The 16946-nt window shown below is 32.8% G+C and overlaps 1 protein-coding gene across 3 annotated transcripts; it reads right to left on the bottom strand.

The window, feature by feature from the left end:
- Positions 1–484: 484 nt before the first annotated feature.
- Positions 485–13830, bottom strand: LOC131661122 (phosphatidylinositol 4-kinase beta 1-like). Of its 3 annotated transcripts, XM_058930546.1 has the most exons (16): positions 11885–13830; positions 11203–11391; positions 11003–11051; positions 9802–9934; positions 9225–9711; positions 8694–8774; positions 8484–8603; positions 6258–6327; positions 5319–5416; positions 5130–5234; positions 2718–2771; positions 2444–2587; positions 2302–2355; positions 2139–2213; positions 1147–1230; positions 485–1064 (listed from the first exon to the last, which is right to left on the bottom strand). In XM_058930546.1, exons 1-16 carry the CDS (start codon positions 13304–13306, stop codon positions 963–965), a joined length of 3267 nt encoding a protein of 1088 aa, XP_058786529.1. In that variant the 5' UTR covers positions 13307–13830; the 3' UTR covers positions 485–962. The 3 variants fall into 3 exon arrangements, with proteins under 3 accessions (XP_058786529.1, XP_058786530.1, XP_058786531.1); XM_058930547.1 differs by lacking the exons at positions 485–1064; positions 1147–1230; positions 2139–2213; positions 2302–2355; positions 6258–6327 and having other exon boundaries at positions 2451–2587; XM_058930548.1 differs by lacking the exons at positions 485–1064; positions 1147–1230; positions 2139–2213; ... (4 more) ...; positions 5319–5416; positions 6258–6327 and adding an exon at positions 6399–6955.
- Between the last annotated feature and the right edge of the window lie 3116 nt (positions 13831–16946).

Genomic DNA, 16946 nt, shown 5'->3' with positions numbered 1-16946 from the left:
TTTAACAATGAATAATCATAACACTCTTTTCATATAAAAAAACAAAAGAATTTAAAAATAGTAAATTTTAATTGAATCATTTAAACTAATTATTTTAAATTCCTTCAAAAAAATTAATTACCTTGTCCAAACACACTCTAAAGAAATCCCTCTATTTTATCCTAATTCTCTTTTAAACTCCATTTTTTCAAAGCATGGCATGTTTGTCAAATAACTCCGAGATTTGTCCATTTTAACTTAAAATTTACTTGTATGCTGAAAAGTCAGTTTCACGGAGAAGTAAAGACTGAATTCCACAGCCGATCTAACCAAAAAAAATTATGATTAATATAAATAAGAACAAATTTCACCTTGAAAAATAAAGAGGTATAATTACACATTATACAATCAAACATCGTTATCAAAAGTTGACAATTTTAAATTGTAAGTTAGGGAAGAATCAACTTTGGGAAGAGAGACGTCATAAATTTGCTGAGACCTCCAAGAAATAATAGAACTATTTGCCAAAGTAGATGTTTGTCTTTGATAATAGATATCCAACATTCTAGGTCAGTATTTAGTATTTACTCCACAATTCGAACACCCCCTAAAAGCTTTCATGAATCAAACAGCATAGGTACTCATATCAACAATCAATAAAATCTTATCTGTACTGTGCTAAAATCACTGTACAATTTGATTTTCCTCAAAGTGGCATTAAGGAGATCAATGCAACTTCTCTAAATAGCAGAGCTTCATTTACACAAAAGTCACTCCCATTGCCATCATAAAAAAACAGGATGCATCCAGCCACCTATTAATTCATTGTTACATCTCAAAAAACTCCCAAGAGTCATACTGCAGTCAACCAACCACCCTCCAATGACTTTAGAAATGCAATTCTGATTGATATGCATTCACCCTACAAGCTTAACCAAAAAGCCAAAAAGGAACAAGCAAATGACCATGGCTGACAAGCTATCTTACAATATTCCATTCAAAACCTTCTGGTAGTAATCATATTGCCGCGTTCGCCATGCATCAAGACTGCTACTAATAAGTGAAAGCACCAGAGATACACATTGCTGGAAGGAGATAAAAAGAAATAATCACATGCAAAAAGATTACAGCTAAGAAAGAGAACTGAGATTTAAAATGAAATGAAACCTCTTCGGTTAAACTGAGATGGAATCGCTTTCTTAGGTTCTGAATTGTCCTTAGACCACCTTTAAAGCAGGGGAAACCAGAATCCTGAAACATAAAAGGAAACAATAATTCAGAGTATATATGTCAGTACTTTGATGCATGTAGTAGTGTATACAACTGTTATTAGTTGTATTGGGTTGTTATAACTGCTTAGACAGTTATATATATTACATCATTTAAAAGACTTGGATCTACAGTCGTACACACTTCAACCACACCCAATGTTTTTAAAACCAGATTAATTATTAAAACCAACTGATTTGATGATTATATATACATTCTTAATGTTATATGAAATATTTAATAATAAACTAATATATAAAATAGGAAGTTAGATTTGTTGAAAGTTTTAATTAGTTAGCATCAAATGAACATATCATATAACCACGACATAAAATCAATAATAAAAGGTTAGATATTAACAATCAACAAGTGAACCTTATTTTGGCTTCTATTTGCCTAAAAATGTTATTGGGTAAATTTAAACCTATTCTGTAATAATTTCCCATTGATAGACCACAACTCACTACAGAAATCATGTATATAACTTCTTTGGCAAAGAGCATATGACGTAAGCATCCAATTGTGAAGGATATACTATCGTACATTATGTTCCGTTTTAACTCTATTAAGAAGGAATGTAAATATAATGAAATTTATCAGTCAGTGGACAGCCAGCAAGGCCATTCGTAAAGGCATAAAACGCTCATATTAAATATGAACATTAAACAGCTTGCAATAGGCCAATGGCGGATAATAGTTAAAAAAGAAAGTTGGAAGAGGAGGGTCGGGTTCAACCTGACAGGTTTGGACCAACAATAAATAAAAAAGCATAACACAGCCTGTTGTTCTGCTAGGAGATATAGGAACTAATTGCAATCAGACAATGAACATAGGCAGTATATACATTAGATAACATGGAGACCACAACAGGGAGCTAATATTTATATTACCTGCAACATCTCAACGAGAAGAATAATACGCTCAGCATGCTTACGGCAAGTAAGGAAGCCTTGAATGCATAAAACCTGGATTGCAAGGTACATAACATCAGACAATTTAGACTTAAAAAATCAAAGGTCATTGGCAAACTTCCTCTCCCTCTCTCTAAATTACCTTGAAATAATCAAAGAACTCACTTGGAAGTCCCTCAGCATCAGAGTCCATAACCTGCCACAAGCACATTACCGGTTATTGAAAAGAAAAAGTAAACTAAAAAATCTGCTGCATTATTAACAACAAGTTGTCCCAGTTTTACCTCAAGAAGCTCCCGAGTTAATTTGAAAGGAGCACTTTCAAAATTAACACCACCAGGTGAATTGGAAAGCATGAATCCAAAATCGATATGTATGATATGGCCTTCTTCATCCAATAAGAGGTTCCCATTATGCCTATCCTTCACCTGGATGAAAAGAAAAATAAAACGAGAAGTGGTTGAACAATTAACAGAAAAATACTATGATTGAAATTGCGATTCAAGCAGGCTATGCATCAAAGCTTTAGTATGAACATGTATGGGAGATTTTTCATACCTGCAGAAGGTAGCAAACCAAGGAATAACCAGCCATGCTTTCAACAAAGTTCCTCTGAAACAACAAATGTAAACAAATCGTCGTCAGATTATAACAGATGATTTTCTCCAACTTTCAACATATAATCAAGGTGCTTTTCACCATATATAAGAAGTCTTAAAACAATTCAAGAAGCATTATTCAAAAGAAGGGGATAGCCCTTAAAAACTTAAAACCTGCAAGCAGCCATATCTGAAAACCATGCCCCGGTAATAAAGGGGAGGGAGAAATAGCAAATCACACTTGATTGCATTTTGCTTGTGAAAGTACTTGAAAAGAACAAATGAAATCTAGAGCATCTCAGACAGAAGTATCAAGAAGAGGAACATAAGAGAATACCATTGCTCAATAATGTGAGGTCACAAGAGTAGGCCTAAAAATCTCTACTATTCTAAGTACATTTATTACAAACAATTCAACCTGATTTAGTTTTCCCATCAGATTCAATATTTTAAACTAAGCGCTCAAATAGTCATTCCTCACGTGCACGTCACACATACACCCAACTAGGGCACATATCTATTCTAACTTCTAAGTATAGTTATTACAAAGAATCCTACCTGATTTAGTTTTCCCATCAGGTTCAATATTTTAAACTAAGAGCTCAAATAGACATTCCACACGTGCACGTCACACGTACACCCAACTAGGGCACATATCTATGTCATAAAAGTATCGCATATGGACATAAAAGTATCGCATAAGGATACAGTAATGGTACATCAGCTTACATCTTTTCATTCACCCTAGTTCTGACAGGGAAAAATGAGTATTTGCTTCAAAACATACAAAAATCATACCAAAGTACCTAAAATGTGCTTCAAATTGCATTGAAACTTGGCAAATACATTAAACTGTTTCAAAGCACAGAGATTCAGTACGCTAGAAATGATTTACGAAGGGTTCTCATTACCCATACCTCGAACCTCTCTTTATTGGCTCAAAATTATCATTTTTTACTAAATAAGTATTAGCCTTGAATCTGTCTACTGACTAGAGACTCAAGCAACAGAAATTTATGGAATTGTCCTTTAACAAGTGTATAATACGTGACTTACTTTGTGGAGTTGTCTCCTCAACTAGTATTTAGCTCTTTAAGGAGTTTAACTGATAGAAACCCAATTCAAGAGAAATTAAAAACTGTATTTTAGTCATAGACTGGAAAGCTAGAACTATTACAGAACATGAACCCTCCTATAACTCTAGAGCCTTGCCTCCTCAGAACTATCTCTGTCAAATACAAACTGAACAACTAACTTCCTATCCTTCAGTCTTCCTCCCACTACTTATGCTGTATGGGCAAACAAACAGGCCATCTCAACACTTGTAACTAATTCTTTCCCGTAAGCATTTCTTTTCCCTTACCTATATTGTGAAAATCCAGGGCTTCCAATTATTTGAGCCCCGTAGCTGGTCCTTGTCTTATTCCATCAAATGAATCCACGGGACCGTGACCAATATCTAGTGCTCTATCAATTACTCCTACCATATGGTACTGTTTAATACTTGCAGATTACTAATTGAGTTGGTTAGGACTTGCCACTCATTCCGACCATGTTTTTGGTATCCCTCGCACTTGTCTGTGGCTATAGGGTCATCAGATGGCTTACTCTGGTTGAGCTAAATTTGAGGTTTTGTACACCATATTAGTGTAAATTGGGTTGGTATTGAGAATATTGATAAATTTTAGCAAGGGAACGTTAAATTTTCAGACAAAATTTAGCTGGATTTTCAGTGTGAACTTATTCGGAACATAGATGCAAATAAGTTAGTCAAACTATGATTTTATATGAAGTTCTTTGCAATATTTTAGCTGTCAAGTTTACCATGTTGAATAAGATTATGATATTTAACCTGTTTGAGGGTTACAGATCATGAGGAGGATTGTAAGTTCATGACAAAAAAGGGATACCAAAGGAAGGATGATAAGAAATATTCCTCAAATAAAAAGAAAATAAACAACTGAAAGAAACAAATTTCTATTTAGAACTTCTCTTTTTGTGAATGCTTTACCTGTCTATATATGAAAATGAATATATCTTTGAATTTTGAATGAAGATTCTAAGTTCCAAGATTCTAGAAGAATCTCAGTTACATTCTAAACGTAACAAACCTATCTCTCTGTTAGGAACTAGTTGCATTATGCTATGGTTGTAAACTTGGGTAAGCATATAAAGTACCTCAGTAATCATCTAAGCTTCAGAATACAATTTTAGATTCAAATACGTATCTCCAGCCTCTCTCCCTCTCTCAATAAACACAATATATGCTAGTATAAAAAATGCCTGATTATGTATTCATTACAAAATTATAAGATGAACAAGATAAGTCCACAATTATGCATTGTATCTTTGCATCTCTAATTTATATTACCTGAGCAAGTTTAAAGCTAGGAGAATCTTCTTGATACTTCGCAACAAAGAATTCCCGTAAACTTGAAATGCTAGGATATCTACTCTTGATAGAATGTAGAGAAGCCTACAAATCATATCATATAATATCTAAAAATTAGTAAAGATAAATGTAGAAGTTTCAATAACTTGAAATGCGTAAGAGAATTACCGTATCTGGAATTGTTTCAATAAGAGCAGTGTAAGAAGAAGTGCATAAAACTTCATACGGGCGCAGCCAAAGAGGAAGTCCAGCTTCTTGGAAAATATCTGGAACAAAAACCTAATGATAGTCACCATTTAAGCAACATCTCAAGAAACATAACAGACAGAAGTCTACTGCATCCTGGATTAACCTCCTGACGTAATACAGTAAAATAAGATCTACTCATGCATCTAGAACAAAATAGGACACGAGGGAAGAGCGACAGCATTCAGATTTGTAAGCAATGAGTGAATAGAGAAATGGCTCTGTTGTAGAAGGGAAAACTCCGTGGAGGAGAGTCTTCTGTCTTATTCTCATTCTTTCAACTAAATTGTGTTCTTTCTATTCATTTTTTTTTTCCTATCAATTTTCTATATAAAAAACATAGGTTGCTAACAGGATCCACCATACAAAGTGACGAGGAGGCAGAGCCCCTTGTATTGGTGCAGTGGCCATAACCACGCCAAAAGTGATAATATATAATATTCATCTATTATTCAACTAGCTAATGAATCACGTTAAAAAAAGTTGCACTACAATTATATTATCTTTGTCCCTATAATTATAAATTAATATAAGAGCTTTTTTTAAGACAATAATATAAAAACTACTGTTTATGAACCTAGAAATTAAATTGAAAAAAGATCCCTCCTCCAAGGGTTTTCCCTTCTACAATAGAGCCACTGCTCTATTCACCAAATGCTTAGAATCTGAATGTCTTCCCTCTATCCTTGGATCCTCCTATTTATAAAAATATTTATCTAACTAACTGCTCTAACGACTCTTACTAGTTACTACTTTTTCCATTCTATATCCTAACAGTGTGTTCCATAATGAACATCACAGGAACAATAATTGTCAAATTTTGAATGAGAGCAAAGGAAAAATTGGACAAAGACCGCCTACCATAGAAATGTGAAATAAGTTGAACTGCCAGATGCTCCTGTCTACAATCGTCCCCACTCTTAACAATAACCTATGTGAAAAGGGGGAACTCTGATATCATACTCATGGGATTTGTGATCTCAAAGCACATATTCTCAAACAGATAATCAAATAACTCATCTACAACAAAAATTGGTTATAATTTACACTCTAAGGAACCTTACTGAAAATAAAAAATGACAAGATAATGCTACTTTCAACAAGTCAACAAAATCAAGATTGTGGTTGCTAATGTATATTCTCATTCCTGACTCTATCATGTGAACGTCGTCATGATATATGCAACACAAATGTGAGTTGCAATCTCTATTCTCACTTAAAACAAAAATGAAGGAAATATTCCAGCAATGAAAATATATAGAAAATATTTCCTCGGCTAGCCCATTTCCTAAACAACAGCTTCCAGCTAAAACATGATGTATTAATCAAAAAGCAAGCTTTTCTAATAAGTTGTGTCCACCTTCCTCATAGCTGCACTAGTGGAGAACATTCTTTTAGATTGTTGCTTTGTTGATATTGTCATGTCTTAATTATTATGCAAACCATTTCGAAAATACTTAGACTAGTGACTACAATATTTCTCAACTAAAAAATAAAGATTTAATACACCGCACCTTAAGACTTGTTTAGCACACCATGTTAAGCATGACAGGATAAACCTACATGTTACGTTATGAATTAAACGGTTGTTTGATGCACATAGTTTATTTGTATAAACTTACTGATCCATTCAATCCCTCTTATACATAAAAATGATGGATAACTTGATCAAATCTTGTATGTGAGGCTAGTTAAGACTCAATTAGGTTCTACTAATTTATAAGCTCATATAAGATACAATTTTAAAAATATTAATTTGTTTTAAGTAATAATTAATTTGAATAGAAAATCAATTCAAACTTTTTATACAGTATAATAAAATTGATATCTAAACTTATTAGATTTATTGAATAAGCAATGTATATATAGACCAGATATCTAAACTTATTAGATTCATCGAATAGAAAAAGTTTGTTTTTAGATTCATTGAATAACCAATGTATCTGGACAATATATAGACTAAATACATTGGTTATCCAATGAATATAAAAAGCAAACTTTTTCTTATAAATAGGACCAGAGGGAGTATTTTAAGACTTTATTCTATATAAAGGAAAGGAAATAAATACAAGTCGATAATTTGGTACTGGTGGGAGTGAATACTGAGTATGCTTCAGGAAAATTATGATGGCAACCGTAGCTGATATTAAAATGTTAATTTTTCTTTTTTAAATAAAAGTGTTGGAATAATGTTAAGTATGTTACTTTTTTATGCAATAAAATATATAAATTAAATAGTGCCAACTTTTAATTATTTTTAATGTAAAAATTGACATACATGTAAAAACTATAAAATTAATTTTATTGTTTGATTATATAGTAATAGTAATGCCTAGACTGTATAATATACTCATGATTAATTTAAAAAGAAATACTACATGTGCATATTCTTCCGGAATGAAATTTAAGAAAGAAAGAAAGAAAAAAAGGGAGTATTTTTGAAAAGTTGATGTCCGTGGTCCAAAATTTAGACCATATACATCAACTTTTCAAATGCCTTTTTGCTTGGAGATTCCTACAAAATCTCTTTAAATTTATCCATGTTCTTATTAGAATACCTAACTTTCGTATGCAAACAAGATCGTCTTTTTAATATTTTTATGTAAGATAGTGTCTACTTTTTTCTTAGGACTTAGGAAGCTATATTTTTCTATTTTCTACAATTTAGATTAACATAGTAAATTCATATAAACTAGCGCCCAGACAGGCACTAATGTACCTGTCTTTCCACTTCTATTGATAAAAATAATATAAGTTATAAATTTTCATCTGATTAAAGTTGGGCTAAAGTTGTGTTTAGATAGCATAGCTTCTAAAATTTTGTCAAGCATTATTCTATCGTGCATACCACATGGGCTCGCTTGTAAATTATAAAAAATATGATGAATAGAAGTACAAGATTCCTATTGTAACTAGGAGTTACAAACATGCATAATTACAATTCCAAAACATTATTTTGTGACTTGGATAAATAGCATATAAAAAATCAGTAAATCAACAAACCAGTTTTATTTAGGTTGTGAAAAATGATTGATTAAGAGATGCTCGTGGTGAATTCATATTCTTTTGATTGATAAATATACTTACAGATCTCAAGTCCCAACCAGGTAAGTTTCCATGAATAGAAGCCTTCTTTATCCTCTCTTTCTTTACATCCCAAAGTTCACCAGACAAGGCATCGCTGGCTTTAGGAGTAATTCCGTTTGCCTGCTTGGAGGAATCGTGTCATGCATTATATATAGCAACTCCACATTTCTAAGGTTGTTGGACAAAACTTAACCTACAGCTATGTCTTACTCTTGGTTGTGCATCTGATGAATCTTGACCAGCCCCTTTCAATGGGAGACCAAGAGGTGCTTCCCCTTTTGCTGCCGCGGCCTACCATATTTGAAATTTGAAATGTTATTAAACACTAAATAGTAACATGAGCTAGGGAAATGCCGAACATAAACATAAGTGAAAACATAATTATAAGATATAAACTTAACTCATACTTATTTATCCTATGTTTATATTGCATGTCATCGTGTTACTGTTTGAAAGGCAATATCTGTCACTGAACAGGGTGACTGGTTTAAGAGCTAGTCGCAGTTAAACAGATTCAACTACATTAAATAAGAATAAAGGAACTATTGTTTGAGTACATTCCAAATATTTAGTGAATAAGTCTGTTAGGCAGACTTGGCTGACCTTTTCTTAATAAGCCTAACATCAAATGATAACTTGATTTAAAATTTAAAAAAAATATCAATCACCATTAACAATAGAGATGAAATAATGAAAGATAGCATTCTCATTATTCATGATGAATATCACCAAAAGACTCACCTTTACTTCCTCTAGTGCTACTGTGCTTGGAATACGGCGATGCTCCTTTCTTCGTCGTGGAGTTGGATTCTCAATATCTTCCATTCTAACCCCAGGATCAGCTTTCAACACTACCCTTACCCACTCCATATTATTGTCATGTTCTGGTCTTTCCATTTCTTGTATACCATCTCTATAAACTGCAGCAGAACACCAACCGACACCATGTGGATCCACATTAGTCTTCTCAAGCTGACCATGTGATTGTCTTTCTACAGAAAGATTCACACTAACAAATCTGATTTTTGCCTCAGATACATGGGTCATTGCCTGATCAATAGCCTGAGCTGTTGATCTTGACATTCTATCATTGCTATTACGGTATACCTCTTGTGCTGTCCATAACGGATAAGCCCAGGTGGGTGGCTTTTTCAAGAGAGCGTCTCCATTTGCCAAGGGGATTCCACCTTTAGAATGTTTCTGAGATCTAGATGCCTCCCTGGAAATGCTATAGCAAATGTTTCGGAGGAAGGGTAACATATCAGGAAAATGATTTTCCGTCTATTTTTCACAATACATGAGGATTACTATCCAATACCTGGGCATTTCACATTTCAAGACCTCAACACAGATCAGGTAAGGCGCCTTCTCCCTAGAGTTCAAGAGAACAGCTTCCTCTTCAGAAATATAAAGTGCTCGGTACATGCCCTTTCCCAATGGAAAACAAACACCTAGAAAAATAGGAAAAGCAATATTCATATACATGTAAGAGGGTATACGAAAACTGCAAGCAAAGAGAATGTAGTAAAATAACTGACACTAAAAATGATATATTTTTATAACAAAGAAATACAACATACAACAATTCTATTACATTTTGAGAAAAACTTATCTCCAGTTCCCCCAGAAATGAGACCTTAATATGTACTCCCTCCGGTCCTATTATAAGAGACAGATAGGTTTTTTTTGGTCTTAAATATATGAAACATAGTACATTTTTTAAGTGTATTAATTATATTTAAAATCCTTTTATACCTCTACTGTATTGTAAGTTCTATTTTACCAATAAATCCATCATTCCTGTGCAAGTAAGTTTCATTTGGTGAGTGTTGAGGGCATTTTTTGGAGAAAAAAGCATTAACTCTTTTGAATGTGCTTCCTAGATCTTTCTGATTTTGTTTTTTCATTTCTCGTAAATAGGACCAGAGGGAGTAGTTTCTAAACATTAATTCGAAGAGAAAAAAAACATTGATTGATACCAGATTTGTTAGTGAGTCTTCTGTGGAGTTACTCTTGGAGTCCATATATATTCCCAACAACTAAACCATTTATCATGGTGATTTAAAAGAAGAATAAGGTAAAGTTTTGGACTCTTCACTGTGAGAGGTAACCACTACTAAAATAGTTCAATAACTCTGGAAATACCTTGGTCTTATATATAAGACCTTTTTGAAAGAAAGAAAAAAAAGTGTCCTTACATAGATTTACTATTTTTTCTGAACATACCCGTAATTAATAGTACTGAGTATCATGAGAGATGAGAAGTCAGAGTTGAATTCATTCAGATACAGAAGGGTCATTTAAGAGCATATATATGCAAAAGGGAAACATTAAATACTATAACTAGTACCTACTATTCTTAATATATGTATATATGTGAAAATTGTAAATGGAGCTTATAATAAAGAACAAAGGTTGTAATATTTAATCTGCGTTGAGTGAAATAGACGACAACTAGTGGAATCCATTGAGCCCTATTGAACATCACTAAAATAATGTTACTAATGGTTAAAAAGTACCTCCAGTATTATGAGCCTCTGTTAAATGCAAATTGATTTCTGCAAGTGACTTGAAACACGAAAATAACAATGAATATGTATGTGTCAGAAACATCAGAATGTAATAAATTCAAACATCTATATGAATAGATATGTGCATACATCTTATCTCTCTGACAATAAGATAAACAAAACATTACAAAAAAATGTAAAAGAATAACCTCATGCAGAGCACGTATGCGGTCTTCAATTGGAAATACATCAACTAACCCAAATGATATCTCACACAATGACAACACAAAATCCAATGACCCATGGTAAGCTCCTTTCCGAAACTGTGATAAATTAACTGGAAGAGGGGGCTTTGTTCCTGATTTCTCATTTTGCTGCTTTGGTGATCCAGGACAGTTCTGCCAAAGTAATGTGATAAAATTCAATTGAGGCATACAATGTGATAGATGGAAATTGTCATATTTCTAATATTAAATCAACAAAATGAAGAAGAAAATTAAAACAGACTTCCCAATGAATTAATATCTATGTTACTCTTCTGACCCCTAACCCACAAACAACAACTAGAGACATTACATAACCAATAAAATTATTACCAGGCCACTAACAAGCGTGTAAAATGTCATGCCCCAATGTCTGCAATATGACTGTTGCTAATAATGAGTGCACAATCATGGTTGAAAAATGTAATCAATATCAAAATCTTGAGGGATACAGTATATTGAACTATGTATCGTGGTGCCAGTGTCATTAAGCCATTTGTATGGTTGGAAAGAAAACTATTCAGTGACCAGGTGTGCCTAAACATTTGTTTTGTTCACAATTTTTTATTACAATCCAACAATGTTATAAACAAACAAATATAAATTGTTGTAAAAAGATTCGACGTACCTCTTTATCCTTTTTTAACCCCAATTGCTCTGAATCTTCAATTGAACGGTCACGATCTCTAAACAATTTGCGGAAAAAAAATTCTGCGGCTGGACTATTTTCAAATAAGCCACCATTATTATTTTCATTGGCTGAATCACCTTTACCATCCTCAGGGTGCACACGACCATCTTCAGTTCTATCATTGATATCTTTCTTGTCCTCAAATTTATCCTTAAATAATTTCCGGAAAAACCCTTCTTTTTCATCCTCTTCAGCAGGCTTTGCGCATTTCTCCTCAGAATTACCAATATCTCCATCATTTCCATCCTTCTTATCTTCAAATTTATCACGGAAAAGCTTTCGGAGAAAACCCTCCTTTTCTTCGTCTTCCATTGTTCGAGTGTGTGTGTTATCCTCGGATTCATTCTTGCTATCCCGAAACAATCTCTTAAAAAATCCCTCTGAACTTGAGGCCAGATCCTCATCCTCTCCACCTTTACTGTCCCTCAAGAGCCTTTTAAAGAAACTGTTCTTTTCAGAGTCTTCATCATCCCCTCTACTGTCCCGTAAGAGCCTTTTAAGAAAATTATTCTTTTCAGAATCTTCATCACATTTCTCAGATGACTTGCGAACAAGAAAAGCATCTCGAATTTTCGTGCCTAACTCATCATCACCTTTACTATCTCTTAAAAGCCGCTTGAAAAAACCATCTTTTTCAGAGTCACCATCATCCTTCTCAACTGACTTCCTAAAAAGCAAAGCATCTCTAACTTTCAGACCTGGCATAAATTTCCTAAACAGCTTGTTTTCTTCAAGAGACTCCAAACTACTATCCTCTTGCAAATTGTTTCCTGAAGAAGGCGAGAACGACAAAGATCTTTGTGTAGGCGATGAAGAAGTTAGTGATAACAATCGTTGTTTCGATGACAATATTTTACTCAAGACTTGGTTCTTGTCTATAGGGCTTGAAGGTGCACTTTGAGGCCGTATCAAGGGCGGCCACTCCCCCATAAAGGTAGCTGCAGTTTGACACTTCTCCTGAATGATACTAATCCCATCATTCTCATCAGATTCCTCAATCTCAGCCAACAAGAACCAATGCACCTTCAAAGCAATCTTAAGCGACTTGGAGCACACATCAATGACAAACTTATCCAAAGAGGGACTGGGTTTGTGTATCATCATGTAACACACTTGAAACAAATAACCCTCGACTCCCTGCAAGGGAAGTGTGTACATTCTATTACAGAGATAATCACGCACACCAGCATGATCATGCTTGTACAAGTAGCTAACAGCAATCCACTCACAGAAGAATGGAGAGTCAAAGAATCTGATAAGCCAGCCATTTTCACTGGACTCGCCCGTCAGATTAGACCTGGAAACGATTTCTCGAGGTTCATCACCCACCCCGCGAGTCAATCCTAAGAACCTCACCATATTGAATCTACCATCATCGACAAAACCGAGACCAATAAAACCACCTCGATTTCAATCAGATCCCTAGCTATATGCATTCTTAAACCCTACAAATCCCTAAAAACCTTCGCCAAAAACCCTATTCCTCCCCAAAATCAAAATCACCATCCTCGTTAGTATTCAAATTCGTGTGTCTGCTGCAAATTCTGATGACAGTGAGTCGAGAAGGAAAACTTCCTTGTATCAATCGTAGAAATGATACATCAAAATAATCCACGCTTCGGAATGAGAAAAACTAGGGCTCCGAAAAATGTAGCTGCAGCGGAAAGAATTGGAGGAATCGCAATGCGGGTTCAATGCAATTGGAGGAAATTGCCGGAAGGTGAAATGTGAATGGTGCTGCAACGGCTGAGCGAGGAATGTGGAATTGGATCGAACGCCGCAATGGATCTTGGCCGCGGCGTTTCGATGCGGTGATCGTGGTCGTGGCGGTTTCGTTGTTAAGATTAATTAAGAGTAAATTAAAGAGGGGTTAACTGCAACATGCCGGGGGACACGTTGCTAATCTTTTTTAGCTTTACAAATTAAAAAGACACGCTGTTTTTTAAAAATTCGGTACGTCTCTGTCTTGGTTCCGACACGCTGCTGTTTATTTCCCTCCATTTTCCAACTCAATATGAGATGTTTTTCTATTAAAAATATTGGACAAATATTATTACATAAAAAAAAAAATTATATATATATATAGAGGAGGGATCAAATTACACCCGAAGAGTTACACCAAGAGTTACACTCGTTCAATAACTACATCTCGAAATAATATTTTTTAAATTCAACCGTTGGATTGAAACATAATATCATATAGATCATACCTATAAAGTTTGAGCTTAATCTATAATGATTTACTATATCATCAAGATATCCAAAGATTAACGTCAAAATGAGCTTTCATATAACGTTAATTTTGATGTTATTCAATGACATAGTAAATCATTATAGATTAAGCTCAAACTTTATAGGAATGATCTATATGATATTATGTTTCAATCCAACGGTTGAATTTAAAAAATATTATTTTGAGATGTAGTTATTGAACGAGTGTAACTCGTGGTGTAACTCTTCGGGTGTAATTTGATCCCTCCTCATATATATATATATATATATATATATATATATATATATATATATATATATATATATATATATATATATATATATATATATATATATATATATATATATAAAATTCATATTTACAAAATTTAAAATGCAATATTGTTAAAAATAAATAACACAATCAAAACTATATTATATTAAAGATTCTTTATTTTGACATTTTTGTAAAATATATTTTCATAGCATTACAAATATTTGGTAAGAAAAAATAAAATATGCGAATTAAATTTTTGTGATGACTATATGAATTAAAATTAAAATGAGATTGAAATTAAAATTTAAAATAAATAGTTTAAACTGATACTCATTAAAATTTGATTTAAATATTTTTAATCTTTTTTCTATGCCTTTTTTTTAAATTTTAAAAAATATTAAATTTCAAACTATAGTGAATAGATTTTCATAAAATCATTATCGATAAATATTTTTTTTATAAAGATTATGTAATTTTATTTTACTAAAATATTTTATAATTAATTTTTAAAAAATATAAATATAAATATTTTATAGAAAGAAATATTTAATTTTATTCAAAAGAGATTCTTTAACTAATTTTGAGATTTGAGAAGGATCATAGTGTATAACATTTAGTCGCATATTTATTTATTTTATTTTATTGATAATGACGAGGGCCTAAGCCCAAAGAGAAAAACAACTACAACAAAGCAACAATGGGAGAAACAATCCCTAAAGTATCAGTTTCCAAGAGCGGCCACAAGAAATCTGGCGCTTTATCATAAATAAAGAAATTCCTCTCCATGCACCCGCAGTTAGCCAAGGTATCCGCACAAGCATTACCATTCATGAAAATATGCGAGATTATTACTACTTCCATCAACGAGATAATATCTATTATTCGACCAAGAATAGAAACACACTCAACATTTCCAACTTCTCCATCCTCTATAGCCTTAACAACCACCAAGGAATCAATATTAACCAGGGCCGGTGATTAGCCCGTGCAACCAGTGCTTTTGAACAGGGCCTCCAATAGTGGGGGCCTCAAAATTTTGTTTAATAGCCCAGTCCAATTAACCATTATTATATAATAGGTTAGATAGGTTAATACTATTAAGTTTATTTATCTTCCGTCTTTGGCAAATCACAATACAATACTATAATTAATTTTCAAAATCAATTTTCTCAAAGGTACAATTTAGTTCGTCCACGTTACCGCATTGAGTAGAAATTTATGTTGGTTTCAAGTGAAATTTATGTTGGTTTCAAGTTATTTTGTCAAAAAAAAAAATTCTTTGCAATTTTGGAAAGACATGAAGATGATTATTGATCTTTGACTGTATCTTTATTATACATTTAAATACAAGCTATTTTAATATAAAATAATGTGGTGAATTTGTCATTAGTTTAAAATAAAATTTAGTTAAAATAATTTGTCACTAGTTTTTAGTTGTTATTTTTTTAATTGTTTTTTATTTATTTGTTAGTTTATGATTTTATTTATAAATGTCTAATTATTAACATAAATTGCAACTTTGAAGACTTGTTGTAATTATTTTGAAGAGACATTAAAATATAATGATCAATATGATATTGATGGAAAAGAATTATACGTGGAGTTAAGATTACTAAGAGACAAATTGCCTATATAAAAAAGGACCTATTGATATATTGCAATTTTTGAAAGGCATGAATTGTTTCCCCAGTACGATTATTTCTTATAGGATTTTACTTACTATTCCTGTGACAGTTTCTTCTGCCGAAAGAAGTTTCTCAAAATTGAAGTTGTTGAAGTCTTACTTGCAGTCTTACCATGTTACAAGAAAGACTTAATGACTTATCACTAATAACAATTGAGAATGATTTGTTAGAGACAATTCAATATGAAGACTTGGATGATGAATTTGCTTCAAAAAGTATAAGAAGGATGACTCTTTTTAAATAGGTAGAATGATGATAATATATTAACTTTGAATTGTGTGCTAATGTTATTGATTATAGTTTTTTTTATGTTACTTACAAGCATAACTATTTTTGATATTATTGATTTTATGTATAATTTAAATAGAGAAATTTATTTTGAAATTTGTACTTTTTTTAGGGGCCCATTTTTATTATTATAACAGGGCCTCCAAATTATTTGAGACGGCCCTGATATTAACCTCCACCTTACTATAGCATAATGATTGAGTTATCTTTAAGCCTTCCAAAACTCCCCAAGACTCCGCCAAAAGCGCACTACACTTTTTCACATAATTAGAAAACCCTCCTTTCCACTCCTCCTTATGATCTCAAAGAATACCTCCACAACCAGCAACTTTGTCACTTTTACTAGCACCATCCGTATTCAACTTAATCATATTTATTGTTGGAGGTTTCCAACCTTTATACATGTTCTCATTTCCATCTTCTTTCAAGATCTTATACAATTGAATAAAATTCTTGTAGTCATGAATTCTATTAAGAATATGGTTGATGGGATCCATGGGTCTTGCATAATTTTCATTATATCCCTCCATATTCCTCC

The sequence above is a fragment of the Vicia villosa genome, linkage group LG3 (assembly GCF_029867415.1).
Source record: "Vicia villosa cultivar HV-30 ecotype Madison, WI linkage group LG3, Vvil1.0, whole genome shotgun sequence".
In the NCBI taxonomy this organism is placed as follows: domain Eukaryota; kingdom Viridiplantae; phylum Streptophyta; class Magnoliopsida; order Fabales; family Fabaceae; genus Vicia; species Vicia villosa.
The sequence above is the reverse complement of the archived record's forward strand: the minus strand, read 5'-3'. Positions and strand labels throughout refer to the sequence as shown.